The sequence below is a fragment of the Manihot esculenta genome, chromosome 10 (assembly GCF_001659605.2).
Source record: "Manihot esculenta cultivar AM560-2 chromosome 10, M.esculenta_v8, whole genome shotgun sequence".
Taxonomy (NCBI): Eukaryota; Viridiplantae; Streptophyta; class Magnoliopsida; order Malpighiales; family Euphorbiaceae; genus Manihot; species Manihot esculenta.
This window is the reverse complement of record NC_035170.2, coordinates 8,031,150-8,054,631: the sequence shown is the minus strand read 5'-3', so window position 1 is coordinate 8,054,631 and position 23,482 is coordinate 8,031,150. Positions and strand designations below refer to the sequence as shown.

The following is a 23,482-nucleotide window of genomic DNA, read 5'->3' as shown; positions in this document are numbered from 1 at the left end:
TTCTTTTTCCTCTTCTTCTCCTTCTTCTTCTTCTTCTCCTTTATCATCTTCTTTTTCTTCTTCTTCTTCTCCTTCGTCATCATCATCATCTTCTTAGAAGGAGGAGAAGGAGGGACTATTTTGTTGACGGAAATAAATGATAAGAACATTTTAATAGATGTGAGAAAAGATAGGGACTATTTCGTTGACAAAAAGAAACGATAAGGACGTTTTAATAGATATGAAAAAAGATAAGAACGTTTTAATATATTTATGAAAATATAGGGAGGAATGATTTCGTTGACCGAAAGAAACGATGATGAGGGACTATTTCGTTGACGAAAAGAAACGATAAAAACATTTTAATAGATATGATAAAAAATATGGACTATTTTATTGACGGAAAGAAAATATAAGAACATTTTAATAGATATGAGAAAAGATAAAAATATTTTAATAGATTTTTAAAAATGTAGAGACTGACTTGTTAATAATAGCAATATCTAAAAATTAAATAAAGGGTTTTATTTGAGGGTAAAATTAGATTTTAAAAATTTTCTCTCTCCTCCTTTATCTAATTTTAACGAAAAAGAGAACGGAAAGACTATTTCGTTAACGGAAAAAAAAAATATAAAGACGTTTTAATAGGTTTCTAAAAATATAAGAACTGACTTGTTAATAATGGTAATATCTAGGAATTAAATTGTAAATCTCCCTAAAAAATAATATATTATTATCACTAATTGATTTAATTTATTATTTATTATTTTTTAATTAAAATCTAATCAAATTAAAATATTAAAATTTTAAAATTAAAAATTAAATTGAAATAAATAAAAAATTAAATTAAAATTTTAAATTAATTTAATTCTACCGACTGATATTGTCTTGTGAAGGAAAAATAGTGCTGTTGTTTAAGTTTTCAAGCTATGTCATAATTTTATTTAAAAAATTAGAAAGGTCTTTTTCAATTTTCATTCGTTGTTTATTCTCTATGGTGAAGAAATAATATAGAAAATCTTGCAATGTGGAAAAATGGTACTTATAATTTCATTAGATCGCAGCAAGCTGCTGTCCTTATTTCTAGCTAGAGGACACTCATCAAACGGTGGAGAGGACACTCATATTAGTTTTCATCAATCAGTGAAGAGCACACTCGCATCTCTATGTAGCTATTCTCTGATTATTTAATTCTCAATTTTTATAAAATATAATTATTTAAACATTAAATATTATAAAATATAATTATATCCTTAATTTCACTTTTAATAAAAATTATTTTTTTTAAAAAATATAAATTGAAAATTAAAAAATAAAATTTAAAATCTCTTAAATTTATTTAAATATATTTATAATCAAATTAATTTTGTGAGCACATTTTTAATTAAAATTATAAATTTAACCAAATGTATAGACCATAAATCTATCGCAATTTATTTATATTTTAAAAATATTATATTTTCATTTTTCATATTTAAATAAAAAGAAATATAAAATTCTTTATTTTTAGCTAAATACATAATTTTGGATGGCCAAAATGGTAAATTGCCATCTTGCCCTCCATAGGTGGGTAGATACCAAACTTGTCCTGGTGAGGTTAGGGATCACTTTACCGGTTCAACCTGGAGTTTCAGCTTCCATAAATAAAATGATTCAGAGCCAGCTCCTTCAGTTCATTGGAAAATCCGCAATGAATCAAATAAGCAGTGGACCCACAAGCCATCAAGTCTTCAACCCCACGAACCTACTCCCCATTGTTGTTCCCTACTAGTTCCAGTCCATTTCGTTCTATCTGCTATTTAATAGCTTCAACCGCATTATCACCCAATTCAATTTCAGATTACTTCTTTATATCCCCTCTTTGTTTTTCTGATTATTGTTGTTTTTGGTTGGTGGGTTGCTTGCTGTAATGTCGGAACCGTGGGTGAAAATGGTGACCGCGCAGACACCAACTAATATTGCAGTGATAAAGTATTGGGGGAAGAGGGATGAGACCCTGATTTTGCCTGTTAATGATAGTATAAGTATTACTCTAGATCCTGCACATCTTTGTACTACCACTACTGTTGCTGTTAGTCCGAGTTTTGTTCAGGATCGGATGTGGCTAAATGGGAAGGTATCAACTTTCTCACAATTTCCCCACTTTTTTCACTTCTTAGTTGGGTTAGTTTTTGGGTTGCTGAAGAAAAGAATTGAAATAAACGAAAATTGATATGGTGAATTTTCCTGGGTTTGTTTTTGTCTATGGAATGATTATTTGGGAGATCACTTGAATGAGCTTAATCATATGTGCTCCATTGAGCACACTTGTTTTTAATCTAATTTTTCTTGGTGATTTGATTTTGATATTGCTCGTGTAAATTTATCTGTTGAAGTTCTGAGGGTATAAGCTCCTCTGGTCAATTGAGTCTGTCGAGTAAGATCAATTTCTATCCATATCAATACAATCAACAAGTTCTAGTATGGTGCATTGAAAATCTCTTATGACTTAAGTGAAGAAAAGTATTTTTGATGAAAAATGTTGAGGAGACCAGAAAATAGCCAACTATAGTTGTCTGAATTTTTCTTCTCTCTTCCCAGATAACAAACACGCTGAGGATTTATATCTTATGCTTAGCACAAAGAAAATGAGTCATCTCACCCTACTGGAATTACTTTGTGCAATTTATGTCATACTTAAAATGCTAATTTATTATCTTTGCAACCAAAGCAAACTGTTTATTTTTGTTGATTTGAATTAGACTTTCTTTTGCCTTAGTGTTGATTCATAGCTCCTTCGGTTTTTGTGCTTAGTGTAGGAGATTTCCCTTTCTGGGGGTAGGTATCAGAATTGTTTAAGGGAAATTCGTGCTCGAGCCTGTGATATAGAAGATAAAGAAAGGGGTATCAAGATTTCAAAGAAGGATTGGGAGAAATTGCATGTACATATAGCTTCATATAACAATTTTCCTACTGCTGCTGGACTGGCTTCTTCAGCAGCTGGTTTTGCTTGTCTTGGTAAATATTATTTTCTCAATATTTTCTTGCATAATAGTTAACCCCCACCTGCCTCATCTCTCTCCTTCCCCTTTTGCCCGCATTTAACGTGGTTGACAAGCCTACGGTTTCAAAATATATTTTCTGCCGCCTTTTGTGTATGATGAAGGTGCTCATCATTTTTCTGAGAAAACATTATGGTCTGGTTTGTCTTGTGCTTGGGAATATATTCTGTTCTGATCATCAGAATTGGCTTGATTCCTTAATTCATCTTTTTTAAGGGTGAACAATAACATGTGATTTGAGCATACCTTGTTATCATTTCCGGGAACACTTGTTATGGTGCATATTTTCCTATATATGTGAATGTGACAGACCATGATATTCTTTTGAGTTTTAATAAAATCCTAGCAATCCCGCTGTGACATGTTATCTTTGTCTTTGATTTATGTTCATACTTCATAGGATTTGTCTGTTTCCTAAGTATTTGCATAACCTCATAACCTGTTGCATATAGGGATTATGGCTCTTAAGGAGCATTGTCTTCCATGTGAGTCAAGCTGACTCTACATCAAGGTGCTTTTGCTGTAGATAACTTTAATGCTGATTTTATTCCGAGCACAAGTGAGCTTATTGTCAACATTATTTTCAATTTCCAATGCAGAGGTTTTATGGTCAATCTGACATGGTTGAAATAATACAGTACATGTTTTTCAATATACTCTGTCCACATATGGGAACTTTTACTTGTTTGGTAGCAGGATTTTTCTGGTCTAACCTCTTGAATTTTGTTATCAAAGATGGCCTTGTTGAATTAATCAATTTGACATTATTAAAGCAGTTCATGTGAATCTGCCAAATGAGCGAGAATTGCTCCTTTTTATTGTGCATTGAGCAACCATTTCATTGATTTTCAGCTTTACATGTGCCAACTTCTATCTCAAATTTTAGCATTTACTGGACAGAAGGATTCATCGAGAGTCTATTTGATTTTTCAAGTTGTATTGCAGTTTTTGCCCTTGCAAAGCTGATGAATGCTAAAGAAGATAATAGTGAGCTTTCTGCTATTGCAAGGTATATCTTTTATGGTTGACTGATATTTCCTTTTTCAAGTCGCTTAGTGTTTGATTTCAATGGATGTTTGTCTCTATGCCTAAAAATTTTGAGTAAGATAGTTCACTTTCATTGCTGGAGTCATGATGCTTGTAAGAAGCGTTAGAAGTTTACTTTTTCATAATTTATAATATATATAAATGTGGGTGGGTGGGTAGGTGGGGGAGGAGAATAATGGGATGGACAACTATCCTTAAGAACCTGCAATAATTACATTAAAAATTAATTTTTAATTGGTTATTAGAATTAATCTAATTCTAATTAAAATTTTATGCTAAATTAATTATAGAGTTTATTTTAATTTGAAATTCTTAATTGTATTTTTACTTTAAATTGATTTCTACAGGAAATAATTGAAATATTACTTTAAAAAGAAATAATAATTAACATCATTGCAATTAAAATTTTATAAAATCAGAACACAAATTTTTATTTTATAATATTTAAAAAATGTACTTTTTTAGTGGAAATTATAAGTATATACAAATTTTAATTGAATTTAAAATAAAACTTTTTAATGCATCTAATATTTTATTATTCTAATAAAACTTGAAATTGATATTTTTTTTGCTATTCTAATTAAAAAAAAGGGAGCACTTTCTTAAAACAAATTAAAATAAAACTAGAAGTAATAGTCAAATTTTAAAAATGTGTATGTATATATGTATAATTTATAATATATTATATAAAAAGAAAAGGAGGAGATAATAATAAGATGGTAAAAAATACCCGTGATAATTTCTATTATGATAATAAAAGACTAAGTTTTATTTATTTTTATTTGCTAATAAAAAGTAAATTAATTAATATATTATAATAAATTTTAATTAATAAAATTCTAAAAAGCAATGAAATTATAATAGAATTTTATAATTTATGATAATAAAAGAATTCTAATGTAAATGATTATATTTGTTATTTTTATAATTTTATAATTTTATAATTAATAATATTAAGGTATTATTTGTAAAAATAAATAAGACCGTAAGTATATATTAAATATATTTATAGTAAATATTAGATAAAGTAGAATTCTAGGTGAAATAAGGTTTATCAATGACATTAATATCGAACATGGTTTTCTTCGATATTTCTTGTAGTACGAAGCAACTAAAAGAAAATGCTAGTAACAACTTAAATAATTAAATTTAGTTAATTTATTCTTTTTTTGTTATTGTATCTTTTTCATTATAATATAATATTTTAAAATCTCATATGCATTTGCTTTAAATTATATAGATTTTAACATATTAATATTTCTTTCCATATGTGAATAACTTTGAAATTGATTGAATTGAATAACTTACATAATTTCAATAAGGGATCCTGTCGGTGTCGGTTAATTGGTCAGCGTAACGAGGCACGCTGAATTGTACTCGCTAATGATAATTTTATACCGAAACTTTTCCTATCTAAGGGAGGGCGAGTCTTGACGATAAATTGGGTGTTAATATGTCCGAGTCTTCTTTTTCTCGGGTGGGACAACATTACCCACTTATCAAATTCTTGTCATGTAGCCCTGTGGTGACAGTTCATGATTCGGCTATTGTTACGTAATATCATTAGTAAAAATAAATAAATTTAAAATAATTATATTCTAAGTAAACATTATTAATTTAATAAATTTTAATTTAACATAACAAAAATCATATCCAACATATAAAAAAAATCACACAAAGTGGTTCTCAAATAAATTAAAAAATTGAATATAAAAATTTAATAAATGTAAAATGTAAGTTTGTTTATAAAAACATCTATTATTGCTTATGTTTCTATAATTATATATTTTTAAATTAATTTCAATATTTTCTATAAATTTAAAATTTTATTCTACTACTTGTATTTAACTTTTATATGACTAAGTATTTTATTGCAATTACTTTTTTTTAAAAAATTAATAAGTTAATAGCTAAGTAAGACCTAATTATTTATTCCTTTTAACTACTATAGATTATAAAAGAAGTTTATACTTTATATTGCAAACAACAATTTATTATAATATAATATTAAAGTCGAATAAAATTCACTTTGATATATAATTTAATATAATTTTACTAAAATGCAAATTTTGCTAAATTAATATTTTTATTTTATTTTTGGTAAAAAATTTATTCATTTAAATTTAAATTATTTTTATATCATTATGATTTGTTAAAATAAATTTTACAAGAATAAAGTAACAAACTTTACATTATTTTCTAATTTGTGAAAAGTTATTCAAATATATATTATCAATGATAAAATAAGAAAAAAATTTTTCAAGTAATATTTTGATTTGAAAGGAAATAAATATATTTAGAATTGTAATATAATTAAGTATTATTATCCAATGCCTTACAATAATAATTTTTTTTTATTTAAATTCAGTGGCTTTATTCCATAATGTAAAAAATTTTATATTTCACTTCTGAAAAGTATGAGTTTATTTTTTAAAAGAAAGAATAAGGAGAATATTTTTTTTAAAATAAATTCTTATTTAAAAAAAATGAGTTTATCAAAATAAAAAACCTAAACTAATATATTTACTGTTAATACTATCTATAAAAATAATATAACATATATATTACTAATAATCTTGCAATATATAAAAGAATGTTTTAAGCATAAATTATACAAATATATACAACTCTAACTAATAAAAAATAATATAAAAAACTATGCAATCAAACATTGTTAAATATTAACAAACTAAATATATATATAGTAAATAATACAAATAATTTTATTTGTCTACCAGTTATGTCAATTTAGCATTATAAGAATAAAAAAAATTCAATTTAGTTAATGTCAAAAATTAATATAATATAATAATATTAATATTATATATAAAAATAATAAAAAATTAGATATAAAATTAGAATAACGAGTATAAATAATGTGCAACACACGTTTGATAAAACTAGTACAGATTAAATGTTCATAGATGTGGTTAATGCCTACTATTCCAAATGTAGAATTGTTTTGGTTTTTTGTTTAATTATTGCCAGCAATGGCTTAATATATATATATATATATATATATAGATCAACCTATTTGTTGGTTTGAATTATGTGTGCCCTTTTGTTTGTAAGTCTGAATTCCATGGTGCAGCATCGTTGCTGGCATGTATTATTTGTTTGTAACTGATATTTCAAAATCCTGTTGTGGTAGATATCTGCAAGTCACTATGACATTTTTCTTCCCTATTTTCTGCCATCTTGAATTACTTTATAGTTGAGTTATATATTTTATAATTTATACTTACATAGCTTAGCTGTCCATACAAGTTGGATTTAGATGTTTGATATTCTCTAAACTTTGTTTCTTAGGCAAGGTTCAGGCAGTGCTTGTCGTAGTTTGTTTGGTGGATTTGTTAAGTGGAACATGGGAAAGGTAATATTCATTTTCAGGACATCTTTGGTGCCTGCAGTGTAGGAGGTGCTTTGCTATTTTGAACGGATTTATCTAATGGATTTATTAATTCATCTCAAGGTTGAGGATGGAAGTGATAGCCTTGCTATTCAAGTTGTAGATGAGAAGCACTGGCATGACCTTGTTATTATTATTGCCGTGGTATGTTTCTTTTTGTTATTTAAACACTTGTACGTTTGAAGAAGTTTCCTGGTTTTGGCCTCTTGGATCAAGTGTTTCTGAAATTATATAGAAATGGTGTTTCTTAAATTTCCTTCCTAATGATTTTTTCTTAATCAATGCTTTTTAATTATAAAAATTAATTTACTTGTTTTACATTCTATCCCATTCTGTGGTAGTGTGGTGAGAGTCACTACTAAAAAAATTTTGATTGTGCTTTTCTAATCAATAGTGCACATTTATGATAGATGTTTAATGTATTTAAAATTTACATTAGAAAACATGTGTAAAAGTGAGTAGTTCAAGAGATGTTTTACTTGTTCTTTTACTTGATTTCTATTTTATTTATTTGTTTATGACAACATCTTCATGTCCTACCTGTGGATAGCTGTAATATTGAAAACCTCTACCCTATATTATCTTATCTTTCCATTTTGCTGAATTTGGAACTTTGAGAAAAATGTTTCCTGTGGAACCATACATATAAGTGCCTTTATTGCCAGCAAGGCAAGCATGGTAAATGTTAGAACAAGTTGGCTAAAGATTATTGAAATATAAGGCATATTAAGAGTCGTGACAGAGTAAAACAACCTGCGAATCAACCTTAGTTGAATGGGTTGGATGGTAAACAACAAGAACTTTATATAGACTCTCAAATAATAGCTGCAACTTTTCTCCTAACCTTGAGACCCCATAAAAGGTACTGTATGAACCTTCCTGATAGAGGTTTAATGAGTTGTCCTGGCATATTCATCATCTTAATCTGATACAAGATGTGGAAGTTTTCTCACCTTTTTTTTTGGAATCAAAGCATTGCGTTCAATACAATTCATTTCTTTTTATCAAATTTCTTGTTTGGACTTTGAAATGGAAGAATGCATTTCTTATTTTTTTTTAACTTAAAATATTTTCCTTTTTAAAGAAAATAAAATCATGTATGATTTTGTTGGAATTCATTTGAATTATTTTTTTGCAAAATGGATCATGTCAAATGGGGGGTCAATGTTTTTGTTTACCACAATATGCTTATATCCTATATAGCTGCAATCTAAATATTTTGGAAGAAATGCTATATATTCAGATTCATCACTAGAATGGGAGACAATATTTTATTTATTTTCTATGATACTAAGTTACCTCCCACAAAAATATAATATCTTATCGGCCTCCTATCAATTTTCAAACCTACTCAATCTGTGCAAAAAAATTCAATGTTTGAATGTCCTTGATTACCATAGAAGAGATCGCACTTAGAGCTCCTTTCAAGTAATGAAGCTTTTGTCCCAAAACTTTCCAACGAGCAACGATAGGAGAGGACATAAACTAACTCACAACACTAATTGAATATGTGATGTCTAGACGAGTCACTGTCAAATAATTCAATTTGCAAACTGATCTCCTATATGTTTCAGGATTTGCAAACAATTCATTCTTTTGCGATAAGTTGGAGAAACAATTCATTCTTTTGCGATAAGTTGGAGATTCGGGGTCAACGGTGCATTGTAAGGCTTAGCACCTAACTTTCTTGTTTTTACCAACAAATCAAGGACATATTTTATTTGGGATAAGAAAAATATTTTTTTTACACCTTATAACCTCAATGCCTAAACAATACTTCAAGTGGGCTCAAATCTTTCGCATGAAACTATGAATTAAGAAATTCTTTTAGAGATATAATGCTTGCAAACTCATCTATACATACCACTACTAGGATTAACCCACCATTAGAATTTTGATAAAACACTGAGTGATCACATCACACTTACTCATCTAAAAGCTAGACTACTGGACTACCTTAGTAAATTTGTCAAATTCGCATGAAACTATGAATTAAGAAATTCTTTGAGATATAATGCTTGCAAACTTATCTATATATCCAATAATAGGATTAACCCACCATTAGAATTTTGATAAAACACTGAGTGATCACACTTACTCATCTATAAACTAGACTGCTGGACTACCTCAGTAAATTTGTCAAACCATGCTTAAGGACCTTGTTTCAAGCCATAGAGAGATTTACAAAGTCTACAAATCTTGTCTAACTCTTATTGAACAACAAAACCAAGTGGTTGCTCAATATGAACTTCTTCACGAAGATCACCATGAAAAAAAACATTTTTTATGTCTAACTAGTGCAAGGGCAAACATATTACAAAGAGAAACAAATAATTGGATAAGGGCCAACTTGGTTATCGGAGAGTGTTAGAGCATAGTTGTTAAATCAAGATCTAAATTGGGAATCGAAATCTTCATTTCTAAATTGAGAATTGATAATCAAATTGAATCATAAGATGTCTAAAAATTAATTAAAATTAATATATGTTCTAAAAGATAAGTAAAAATCATGTTATAATTAAGTATTTTGATAAATATAGAATTATAATTTATCTCATTAGAAAATATGTATTATACTCGATTTATATGTATTTGTTATGTCATATAGTTTTATATTATAAATTATGAACTCTAGAATTGCATACGATAGTTAGTATTATATGTATGCTGAAACTCTCGTTTAAATTTTATCAAATAATTATATAGTAAAAAATGATATTAGGTTAGAATATTATTCATATAATCATCATAATTTGACAGTAAATTGACTAAAAAGAAAAAAGAAAAATAAAGAAGTAGTTAAGTAAATTAACTAAAAAGAAAGAAAAAATAAAGAAGATGGAGGGTGAAAAAAAGGGTGGTGAAAGAAAAATAGCTAAGGAAAATGTTTATATACGCATTTCTAGCATAAATGAATGAGATCTTAAATTCTGAAAATATAAAGTCTTGAAACTCCTTTATAAATAATTGACTGAATCGAGTGAAGATGATTCATATTAATTCACCTAGTTCACTATCGATCATTTCGATTTAGTTACAATTAAGGTATATTTACACTTTACCTTATAGATTTAGATTGCTAGGATGAGAAATTGAATCTAGAATCATAAAATTTGGATCAAGAATCATAACCTTTAAGTACATTTAAGATTCATCCAATTTGAATTGATATGCTAGGAAATTGATTTGAATCAAGAATTGTAAGATTCTAATACTAATGTGTTAAAGTAGTCAACCCCATAATTTTGAGCATAACCTTTGACAACCAAGCGGGTCTTGAGATGAGCAACAGACCTATCGGAATTTATTTTAATGTAAATACCCATTTACAAATTATAGCCCCCTTCCTAGAGGGCAAGGAGACTAATTCTCAAGTACCATTAATGTCTAAGGCTACCATTTCCTCCTCCATTATAACACGCCAACTAGGATAAGATAATGCCTCATGTACGATCATAGGAACTCACATAGAATCTAAAATGGTATCAAAACAAGAGAAAGAAAATAATTGATTATGAGAAATAAAAATGAGATAGGATATGCGAAGGGCAATAGGAAGGTTTAAGTTAGACTGGAATGGAATGATGAAAGTAGGAGCCACGACGAAAAATCTAGGAAAATTTGATAGTAGATTGGAGTCAGGAATAATAGGAGGATGACCTAATACATGAACTAGAGGAACAAGAAGATTTTGAGGACTAGGCAAAGGACAAATAGTTTATACTAAGAAATCATCTTCCTCTCTTTGGGTATCATAGATAGACGACGGGGGAAAGAAAGGAGTAGACTTAAAAGGATGACATCAGCAAATACAAGATAACGATAAAGTATTGGAAAAAAGAAACAATACCCTTTTTGAAACCAAGCATCCAAGAGAAACACATTTTAGCAATTTGGAATCTAATTTAGTAATATGTGGATGAGTATACTTACAAAACAAGTACAATCAAAGATGCGTGGTTCACTAGTGAATAAAGATTTAGAGAAAAATAAAACATTGTGAGGTGTATCACCATGAAGAATAGACGAGGATATGTGATTAAAAAAAAGTAGTGGAAATTGCATTAGCCCAATAACTTTTAGGAACTCTCATGTGGAACAAGAGAACCATTGTTATTTCAAGAAGATGTTGATTTTGCATTTGGCATCCCCATTTAGTAATGGAGTATCAACACACGAAGATTACTGAAGAATTTCTTTGTGTAATAAATAAGTTTGAAATTTCACATAAAGATATTCTGTAGCACTATCACTTTTCACCATTATAGAAATATTAAATTGTGTTTGAATCTTAGCACAAAGAGAACAAGATGAAAAATAACTGTGAACAATTTTTCATTTAATTAACCATGTAGTTTGAGAGAAATTATTAATAAATATAATAAAGTACTTGAAACCAGATTTAGACATAATAAAACAGGGACCCCAAAGGCTCTCGTTTATTGACTTATGATACAGTCGGTAAATGATAATGTTTGGCAAATTAATACGATTCACAATCTAAAATAGACAAAGACTAAAACTATGAACATAGCTTCCTTAAAGCAAAGAGAGGGAGGTTTTCCAACTGACAGCGGACATCTAATGGAGTTAGACTATTGGAACATGTAAGAGTCCTTGATACTTGTTGATGAGGATATAGAGACCTTGCAACTTACGTTTTTTACCAGCTTCGTTGAAAGATCTTAAAACAAACAATAATTAGAAAAAGAAAATGAGACAATAATTTACTGTGAGGGTGAGCTTGCTGACAAAAAGTAATTATATGAGAACTTAGATAGGCATGAAATGGAGAACACAAAAAGAGTTGTTTAGTTGGCTCGCTTTGAATCAATAACAACCATTAGCTAGAGTGACATAAGAGCATAGTGTATGAGACTTAAAGTTAGATAAACTAGAATTACCCGATATATTGCAGATAACACCAAAATCAATAACCCATTTGAAAGAGAAGACACAAGGGATTCAGTGGAGTTATCTAACTCAGCAATTGCAGTGAAGGAGAATTGATGGATTTTAGAGAAGCTTAGCACTGAGAAAATTGTGCATGCTCGTCAACAAATATCAAAATACCCTTATCAGAAAATGAGGTGACTAGAGGAGCCTTAATTGCCATATGTGCCATTTTATGAACACTGATTCTTATTCTGGAGTTTCAAACATGCTTTCTTAATATGTCCAGACTTTTGGCAGTAGTAACAAATAATTCCACTAGAGTCGAGCGAGAACTATTTCCCCGGGATGCAAATATTTTCTACCACCATTAGAACCTCTTCTATTCTTGCCTTTGTTGCCCTATCATTATGGCTAATAAGAGCACTAGTACGTGAGAGACTTGAGAAGTTTTTGTATGCTAACACCCTAGTGAAAGCATAATGCAAAGATGGAATTTTCGAACTAGAAAGAATTTGATTGGAGGTAGCCTTGCAAAAAAACTCATTACAGTTATTTACTCTCGTTGAGTTAAGTTTTCACATCTGTGCTAAAAGGTATCGAGACATTAAGCTCCTCCAAAATTCATAGTATTAGCAGTGAGTTATGTCATGCTTTTTAGCCTGGTAAAACACTTTGCTCGCCATATAAATGCAAAAAATATTCCATCGACCTGAATAGAGAAAATCCAAATAAATCATAAAATCCTTAGTAAATTCATAATAATCTTTGAGACTAATTACTTCATTGTTAATGGAATTCCAGATCTACAAACACAATCAGGTGCCATCCCACTTCCAAATTTATTTTGTATCATCCTTGACGAGGTGATAATCCATTTTGATACTTTGTAAATTAATTTGAATTATCTTGATTCAACTAAATAATCAGAGCAATTTAGTTTGTATAATATAATTTTAGTCATCGTAGGAATCACATCTGCTGCCACATTCTTATTTTCAGCCCTCTTATACTCCAACTCCTCTTTTTGCCATGTCGTATCCATGTCGACGTGATATTTCATGGGATATGACATGGAATATGTGATTTGACATATATTCCTGCACTCGAATACTTGAGTGACATATTTATGCATAGTTAAGAGAGTATTCTTATATCTCGAGATGAAGATCATGTATTTAAATAAAAGTAATTATTTGGTTGTATTTTGGATGACATATTTAGTTGGATTTGACAATCTATTTAGACTATTATTATTACTATATAACTTTATATCTTTTTTATTCTAGTTTATTTTGTATAACATAGCATATTCAAGCACCCGTGTCTAAATTTAGATCCATATCCCCCTATTTTCTATTTAAAATGTTGACAAGTCAAGTATAGGAATATGCACCCATTTCTGACACCTGTATTCGAGTCCAAGTAACATAGCTTTCAGCCATTTTGAAAGAACACCCAATGAGTATACCTCACTAGATCATAGAGAGCAAAAAAACAAAAGTAGATCAAGCAGAAATCATAGAAAGCAGTGAATAGTGATAGATTAGGGACCAAAGCAAAATCACCTCCACATATTGCCCAAAACGAAACCCAAACCACAGAAATGGAGACTACACCTTGAGGTGATGCCAGCGGCAGCAATCGAAGCAACAATGGATATAGGACGGACCTCCATGTGCTAGCAAGTGAGACGGCGGCAGAAAGTTGGTCTGGTGTGTGAGGCTCACTCGCCGATCAAATGGCAGTTGGCTCTTCAAGTTCAAGCCGGCCTTGTTGGACCTCTGTGTCTTTCATAGTTGGATTTTGAGAGCCCAATATCACTGTATGAGATTGACCTTAAAACAAAGTAACAAACGGAGCCCTAACTCTCCAAACAAAACAAGTGAAAATATGTGTCTTCTTTCCTATGCTGATACCATCTATAGAATTGTATTTCTAATTTATTTCAATGTAGGAGAATATCACATATTTATGTACAAGTGTCAATTAAAAAGGAATGTGAATTCCTACTAAAGTCAAGCCTAAGATCAAACCTAATGAATATACAATATCTATCATATTTATACATTTCTATTTCTTATAATATTTAGTTTATTAAATAGTGTTATAGTTAATTTAAGTTTTAGTTTCTGATATGCGTTAATGACATTATACTATAGAGGTTCTTTTTAAAACATTTAGTAGTTTCTTCTCTATGCTCCATGTTCTTATAATCTCATTGTTTATTTTATTTTTCAGGTAAGTTCACGGGAAAAAGAAACTAGCAGCACCACAGGAATGCATGAGACTGTTGAAACCAGCTTGCTTTTACAACATAGAGCTAAGGTCCTTTTCAATTCTTTAATCATATTTCTTGCAGCTGATTTTCTGTAAGGTTTTCTCTCTATTTAAGGAAAATATTCTCCATGACTGATGTTATAAGTTCAAAATAGAGTTAAGAGCTGTATACCCGATCTACTCTAGAATTCTAGATGATAAATGTGCTTCATAATTTGGTTATATTATTTTTCCATTAGGATTAGTCTCCTTCAGTTTTTGTATATTTTTTAATGCACTCTTTCTTTAGTGGTAGTTGTCTTCGTATGATGTCGTCTATTAATTATTATGAGAGTGCTTAATTAAATTTAAATTTTGGCGATACTTTCTTCTTTGACTTTAATAGGAAATTGTACCAAAACGCATTGTGCAAATGGAAATGTCCATAAAAAATCGGGATTTTGCATCTTTTGCACACTTAACCTGTGCTGATAGTAATCAGTTCCATGCTGTCTGCTTGGATACATGTCCACCAATTTTCTACATGAATGATACATCACACAGGCAAGTTCTCATTTGCGGTTTGACATGGAACATAAGCGGTTGTAAATATTTATTCTTGTTCTGATTGCAGTATCAAACTGTACATATTAATGTTAATGTAATGACTCGCAGGATAATCAGCTGTGTTGAAAAATGGAATCGTTCAGAAGGTACACCTCAGGTTTGTTTACTGTTGAGCTCTTATTTCTGCAGGATAAATCACAATTTTAGAAGAGAAATCATAAAAAAAAAGGTTAGAAAGGTTTTTGAAATTCAAAAGTACCTGCAGAAATAATCATTGATCAATGTTCAGCTCTAGGTGATAATTTTTGAAACTTGAGGCATGCATTGATATAATGATAATTATTTGCAAATTGCCATTTGAATTTCAAAAGATCAATGGTGGTCCTCTATGCAGTATGACTTGTTAATTTTTAGGTCATTTTTGAAACTTAGTGCCTGTCTATGATTTCAGCATGCCTGGAAATGAGTCTGCTTCTTACTTACCGCAATTTTTGTTCTAACTCTTAATTTCTGCTGTCGTTAAGATTTCCACTTGGCAAAGGAACATTGAACGTTCAATCTAATCCCTGGTTAGATTGAGATCTCTTGATCTGCCCATCAGTCATAATCTGATTGGACATGACTGTTTTTGTTTTTTAGCTAGTCTGACTTTATGAAGTAAAATGAAATGGATTCTTTTCAGTCACTTATAAACTATCTGCATTCCATGTGCGATGTTGCCGACTTTTAGCGTAGTTGACTAACTGAGAATTTGACAGGTGGCTTATACCTTTGATGCTGGGCCTAATGCAGTTCTAATTGCACATAATAGGAAGGCTGCCGCCCAGTTACTGCAGAAGCTGCTTTTTTATTTCCCTCCAAATTCTGATACTCAATTAAACAGGTACATTTTCTTTGGATATTAATGACACAATATAAAGAAGTTTCATAATTGAAGATAGATATTATAGAAGGATTAAGTGCATTGTTTCAGGGACTGATGACTTTTCTGATGAATACGCGTTCTTCTCTCCAGTTATGTTCTAGGTGATAAGTCAATACTAAAAGATGCTGGCATTGAAGATTTGAAGGACGTGGAAGCATTGCCACCACCTTCAGAAATTAAAGATGCCGCAAGATACAAAGGGGATGTTAGTTATTTCATCTGTACGAGACCAGGTCGGGGTCCTGTTCTGCTCTCAGATGAAAGTCAGGCTCTTCTCAGCCCTGAAACTGGGCTCCCTAAATAAAAGGTGCATTCATTGCCCATTTTCTTGCACTTCTGTTATTATGCTTTGCCTAGGCAAACATCTCTCTGAGCCTGATGATTGTTTTCTGTAATTGAATTTACAGATAAATAATTTTCAAACTGTTCTCAGTTTGTCTTGCATTTGTTAACTTTCTTTTAAGCTTCAGGGTCCATTTAGAGATTATTTGCACTCGAACAACAGTTCATTTAAGTGTCTTTCAGTTGCAAATCTTTAAATAGTTCAGCCAGTAATTTGAAATTTTGTATTTCTGAAATTGTTAGTAAACCAGCATCTTGTTGCCCTTGTCATGGTTACCTTTGCAAGATTCAATTATTTAAATAGTTAGATTTTCCTGAAGATCCTCCAGGGATGAGCTTTCATTTCATCTTTACACCTGGAGAACCATCCTATCCTGGGATATTTGTGGCTTAAACTAGAGAATCATTGGAATGATGGATTGGCTAATTCTTGGGCCCTGAATATGTATGTATATAGGTTCTCAAATTTATTGTTTTTTAAAATTATAGGTATTAAATAGTTGGTTTTTAAAGATATATACGCTACTAAATTGTAGCTAAAGATTATTTGTGAATATAAACTTGAAATTACTTGTACTGTGATTCGATTAGATCGGCCGCGGCCAAAAATCCTCTGGTAGTTGACTTTCTTGTTTTTAATCTATTTGTTTCCAAGGAACTCTCAGGGAAATGAAAACAAAAAGACAAGCATTCTCAGTACGAGTGATGTGCTTTAAGAAATTGGATATTATAGCTCATCTCTTTTTTTTTTTTTTTTAAATCTGCAAATTATCGTTTGCGCAGCAAAGCTTTATTACAAAGAAAAAAAAAAAATGCCAATGGATACTGATGTCTAGTGGTAATAAATTCCTTAAGCAAAGGTTAGCTACTATATTTGCAATAGTATTTACTTGACAGAGGATTCACCAAAATGAAATACGTGGAATGTAAGAGTAAATATCACTAAAATAAAATACGTGAAATGCGGGAGTAAATATCGAAAATAACCACAATCAAAATTTTTCTATGGTATTATAGATGACAAACTATGAAGAGTATCATACATAGTAGTAGAATTAATTTCACATTCAATAAAATAAAAGCTCGCATTATATGTCAATCTGACTGCAATTAAGACAACTCGTGCTTCCTTGTCAGAATGAAGGAATATCATATTCGCATAACAATATAATGTATAGTTCTTACTAGCCGTTACAACAATAGCAGTAGGGAAAATTTGACTCATTTAAGTCAAATTACAATTAAGCTTGATATATCTCATAGGGGAAGGACACCAAAAGAATCAACAAAAACACTTTTGTGCTGGAACATACTGAAATTAATAGAGATGTGGCATAACGTTGCGACTAGATTAGGCTGTACAAACTCAAAAGTACATTTATTTCTTTCCTTCCAGATATGCTATAAGTGTAACTAGAGTCAGTAATAGAGTCCCTCTGTGTTCATTTGAGACCTTTTCAATAACGTTTTCACCATATTGTGAAACTAAGAAAGCCCACAAGATCAAATTTATAACTATAAGGAAGTCAAACTACACGAGAATGTTGGCATCAAAAGAAAACATGTCCTAAGGTTTTAGACGAAGGCTAACAAATGTTGCATCTAGGATCATGAAGTAAAACCAAATTAACAAAAACTGGTAATGCATTATAAAAAAGTTGCTCAAGGAAAATTTTTAATTTTGGAGGGATCTGAAGAGGCCATATTTGTTTCCACTTACTTGGATATATACTAGAGGAAGAGGAGGGTATGGACATTACTTGTTGAACATATTAATTGCACATGAGCTATCTATAACCGGACTGCATGCTGTATTGATCATTACGTGCATAATGCCAAATAAGAGAATTCAGCATACCAACAGGAGCTACCGAGATAGAAAGAATAGCCTTAGCTTGTTGATGATTGAATAAATGCAACACCTTCTGATGATTCAGTCCAACATAATATAATCAATTAAATCTGTCATCCTGTTAATGCTATATGGTCAAGTTACAAACTAGGCAATCTGAAATTATATAACTTGTGCATCCATGGATTTGACGAAATAGAAGTACTTCAACCATCCTCTATGTTCATCTTAGTTCCTATTTGAATAACTTTTCTACTGGCCAATAAATTTCGTTAAATCCACAAGCTGCAAGGCCTTTGCCTGGCTTGCCAGAATGAATATTGTGGAAAATATAACCTTTTCAAGACCCTGACCCATAAGCGAGACAAATTATGTAGAAGCCTCCAACTTTGCTTTGCTAAACATGTAAGGTTAAATTTTTTAAAATTTTTGGATTTTAAACCATCCCAAAACTTTGACTGACAGAATTTTTGCTAATTAATCTAATGCAATTTCCTAATTTCCTCTTCTACCACTCAATCGAAAATTAGACAGCAGGTGATGCGGAAACTCTAGATTAACAATACAATCTAAAATTACAACGCATGATAATATCAAGTCACACACCAAGATTAGTTCCTAAGTGTGCTACTATACCCTTAAATAATGAATAAACAAGAATAAACAAGAATGTAGATAATCGAATAAGAAAAATAAGAATAGAATTACCACGAAATTATTAAACTCAATAAGATGTCAATTCTTGATGCAATACAAAGTTAAAATAAAATTCTCTCTAGAATTTTATTAACCAAGAAAAAGAATATTATTTGCAAAATAAGTATTAAAATTTGTGCCTCCACTTAGAGAGTTTTTATAGCCTTCTAAAACTCTAATCCTAGTGGTAGAAAGATTAACTCCAATGTAGGAAGGATTCTTGGTACTACGAAATTACTAATCTCAATAAAATGCCAATTTTTGATGCAAAACAAAGTTAAACAAAATTCTCTCTAGAATTTTATTAACCAAGAAAAATAATATTGTTTGTAAAATAAGTCTCAAAATTCGTGCCGCCACTTAGAGGGTTTTTATAGCCTTCTAAAACTCTAATCCTAGTGGTAAAAAGATGAACTCCAATGTCGGAAAGATTCTTGGTCAAATAGTCAAACCTTCCTCAATAATGATTACAATAAAAATAATTTTCTTAGTTGGACTACGATAACTCTTTTTCTTTATGGGCTGCACGAATTTAACCACCTAAATTGGGTTTAATTAATTTAAAATAATTTTAATAAAATACCAAAATAACAAAATGGACCTAAGTGCATTTTGATTTAAATGGGCTTTATAGCTAAAATAGGTGTTGTACACCCTAAATAAGTTGGAGTTCATGTATTGCAACTCTTTGCTTTATTTGGAATCTTTTAGTTGATTTTCAAGTCCTTTTGTAGGTCCCATGCATTCCAAACTTGATCATCCCATTACTTGCTTATTTATAAAGTATCGTGAATAATCTTAATTTTTCTCATACTTTCTAAATATATTTTTCATTTCAAATACATTTCTTTCACCTATGATAATTTTGGTGTTGGATGATTCGAAAGTTAGTTTCGAGTCTCGTAACTAGCATGTTTGAAGATTCTTAGAGCTCCCATGTGCCTCAGTTTATTGCCCCCCTTGTGCACGCATCAACTCCTCCCTCCTTAAGAAGATTCATCCTCTAATCAACAAGTATAATAGTGAGAAAAAGATCGATATACACATACTCATCTTTGGGCTTGTGTTCTTAAACAACAATCTCAGGAGCAACTTGATTGTAATGGCTTTGACATATTGAAGGAGTTTCTATTTCAACTGCTTGGATTTCTTCAATAGAACAATCCTTTGAATCGGAGTTAAAATCAATATCAAAGTTTTGCTCAGGTTCAACGTCTTTAAAATTATCTCTATATTGGTTATGCTTTTCAATAATTATAGTAGCTACTTGAATTTCTTAGACTTGATCTACTAAAGTACTTTCTATCTCATCTTCTTGGATTTCCTTCATATGACAATATTTAGATTCAGAATCATCTCCTTCGCTATTTTCAAATGGATCTACATCATTATTGGTGGTTCGTTCATTCTTTTTCTAGATGGTTCTTTCCAAGATCTTCATAAAATCACCAAAATTTTCTAAGTATTTTTGAAATGATTCATTAAGCCTCCTGCAATATCTCTTCTTTCTTTGCTTTCCATCCTGAACTCTCGCCTCATGGCCTTATTATGCTCTTTGGCCATACAGGCATATAGGGCACTCTCCATAGCAAAATGCATGACGACGTCAAAAAGCTCATCCGTCTCGACTTTGTTCAGGTGATGACGGTCCCCGAGCCTCAAAGCATTCTTGGTTATTAGGACAGCCAGGTTGGGCTCTTCAAGAAAAAAGGTCGTCTGGGTTAGCGCCAGTGCCAAGTGTTGGATATTACAAGACCACGAGGAATCAACCCCCACATTTACAGGAATGGGCTCAGCAGGGACGGGGACTGATGTAGGAGGCTCGATAACAGGGACTGCTGCAGAGGCACCCCTTTTAGAAGACTCAAGTTGTGAATGGGCTGACTCTTCTATTGTGGGGGGGGGGGGGAGGGAGGAGGAGGAGGAAGCATGATACTTCTTCCACTTGACGAGCACGCTTGGGAAGGGGACCGGTTGCCTCAGCAACAATTTTGCCCTTGTAGGCAGCACGAGCTGCCTTAGCAAACTTGTTCTTCTTTCCAGCCATATCTATATAGAGCAAAAAGTGAGTAATGTAGTTTGAAGTACAAAAGAAGACATAAAGAAAAATACCCTGCTCGCTTGCTAGAGGGGTGCTTTCCCCAAGACAGGGAAGGATGGGCGGGTGAGGACCCCAAGCCTAGCTCGCCTAAAGAAGGCTCTATCAAGATAAGATGGTGTTCCTCACCGCCATGTTGATGTCCATTTTCTGGATCATAGCCATCGTCAAGAGAATGTCTAAAACCTCTTCTTCATCCCTCCGTGGCTGAATCCCATCCTTATTCAGCTCCACCTACATGTTCCAACTCGTTCAGAGGCATTTGAAACCTCCGGACGTCCGGTGACAGAGGATAAAAAACTTATTCTTCTATGGCTTTAATAAAGAAGGTATCCGGTCAAACATAGTCTGGCGTTTCCTCCCACTTAAAAACCAGAACTCCTCATTTCTTCGAGTGTCTAGCTGATACAATTGAGAGAAGAGGACTACGCTCAATTCAATGTTGTTATTAAAACAAACAAACCAGAATGCTATCATGATTCTCCACCTGTTGGGATGCAGCTGGGAGACTGAAAGTTTATGGAATCGAAGGATCTCGGTAAAAAATGAATCCATGGGAAATCGAAGACCCGCCTTCAGCTACTCTTTGTAGAGTATGACGGTATCCTCCGTAGGGATCTAGTCATTTTGCGTGAACGCTCAAGGATGGAGCAAAGACACAGAAGATTTCTCAAGAAATTTGGTATTTGTCATGAAGACAATCTACAACTTGCTTTATTAGTATAGAAGGGGTGTCACTGATGGCTGCCTTCGGTTTCGTGAGTCGCTCTCAATGGAACGATAGGAGCTGGGGTGCGGATGGTGCTGTCGAAGGAAGAGCTTGAGGCAGAACTTTCGTTCGGAGTAAGAGAAGAAGATGAAGTATTTCTATTCATCTTAAAAGGAAAAAGCAAACAGGAATTACCGTGAAAGCAAAAAAGAGGAATGGCCGAGTTTTTTCTACAAGCAGAGACGATAGTTGTGAGCAAAAGTGATAGTTGGAGAAGAAGAATAGGTCTTATATGATGGTTTCTACGGCAAGCTTTAAAGGCAGTTCGAGAAACAAGACAATCATCATCAATGTGCTAGAGTAGGCGAAGCGACATGAACTGGGAAAAGCCAATCTAAGTTAGACACGTACTCTAGATCGTGGAGACAACTGTCACTTTCAAACCTGAAGAATCAAAGATCAGCAGGGGACCTCTGATGTTATACAACAATCGTCCAAAGTTAGTCATAACTATCATCACAAGACAGAGTCACGTGGAAAGGGTATGATAATCGAATACGCAGTCCCACTCATGGAGAGAAAATTTTGAACTGGCCGTTACACCCGGTTCTGCATCAAGACTCGCCATCTCCTAAATAGGTCGAGTCTTTAGATAAGGTTACCGTTAGTAGGCACAATCCAACAAACCCCATTACACCAGTAATTTAGAATTACCGACCGATTAGCCGATGAGATTCATTATCAAATAGTCGAGTATATCATTATCGAATTTTCAGAAAATTCGCTCTATTTTCCATTTTACTGATTTGAGCATCAAAGTGGCTGTTGTAAATACCAACCACCTTATATTTTTATTTTTTAAAAAATTAATCAATCACGATTCAAACTCTATTTTCGATACATCACTTTCAGCTCTATTTTTTACTACAATCACTTTGTACAGTATCAATTATAAACAAGGAGTTCATATTCACATGACAATTTATTTTTTATGTGAAATTAAGTTTCATGATGTTTAGATTAGTTTGTTATTATATTTTTTATTTTTTATGCATTTCTTTAATGCTAAGAATTTTTAAATTAATCTCTTAATTTATAAACGTTAATTATTTTCACTCCCATTTCATTTTGTTTTTATTCTTAAAGTTTATTTTTAGGTGATAGGATTAATATGCAAAAAATAAATAAATAAATATAACATGTAATTTGCACCGAGCTATAAGATATTTTTTTTTACTAATTTATAACTTTAGAAAAAAATATATAATATCAAACTACGGGATCTTATAATTGAGTCATTTACATATTTTAAAAGTATATCTGATAAATTAGAAAAAAAACTAATATTAGCTTGGTTTCAAAGTAAAATTATATTTTATTATAATTTATATTCATATATTTTATATTTGTTTCATTGTTATAAATTGTATAACTAATTTTTTATAAAGAATAAAAATTGAAACTGTTATATTTAAAATAATATATTTAAATATTCGGAATAAAAATTAACATTATACTAATGTAGTAAAGAATCAATATTAATTATTTTGATTCTGTTCGGTATACTAATGATTTGAATAGATGTTACTTGTTTCATTAGTTGTTAGCTATCAGTGATTTGCTGTATATATAGTATTCATAATATTCAGAATAAAAGTGCCTGAT

The 23,482-nt window shown here is 31.1% G+C and overlaps 1 protein-coding gene across 3 annotated transcripts; it reads left to right on the top strand.

The window, feature by feature from the left end:
* The first annotated feature begins 1,569 nt into the window (after positions 1-1,569).
* On the top strand, positions 1,570-16,733 carry LOC110625089 (diphosphomevalonate decarboxylase MVD2, peroxisomal). 3 transcript variants are annotated; one of them, XR_006352299.1, is made up of 11 exons: positions 1,570-2,095; positions 2,778-2,976; positions 3,966-4,029; positions 7,377-7,440; positions 7,540-7,620; positions 9,051-9,140; positions 14,611-14,697; positions 15,035-15,192; positions 15,304-15,341; positions 15,954-16,078; positions 16,211-16,733. XR_006352299.1 is itself a non-coding variant. In XM_021770616.2 (11 exons), exons 1-11 carry the CDS (start codon positions 1,889-1,891, stop codon positions 16,422-16,424), a joined length of 1,338 nt encoding a protein of 445 aa, XP_021626308.1. In that variant the 5' UTR covers positions 1,574-1,888; the 3' UTR covers positions 16,425-16,733. The 3 variants fall into 3 exon arrangements, 2 of the variants coding, with proteins under 2 accessions (XP_021626308.1, XP_021626309.1); XM_021770616.2 differs by having other exon boundaries at positions 1,574-2,095; positions 15,304-15,352; XM_021770617.2 differs by lacking the exon at positions 9,051-9,140 and having other exon boundaries at positions 1,577-2,095; positions 15,304-15,352.
* The last annotated feature ends 6,749 nt before the right edge of the window (positions 16,734-23,482 follow it).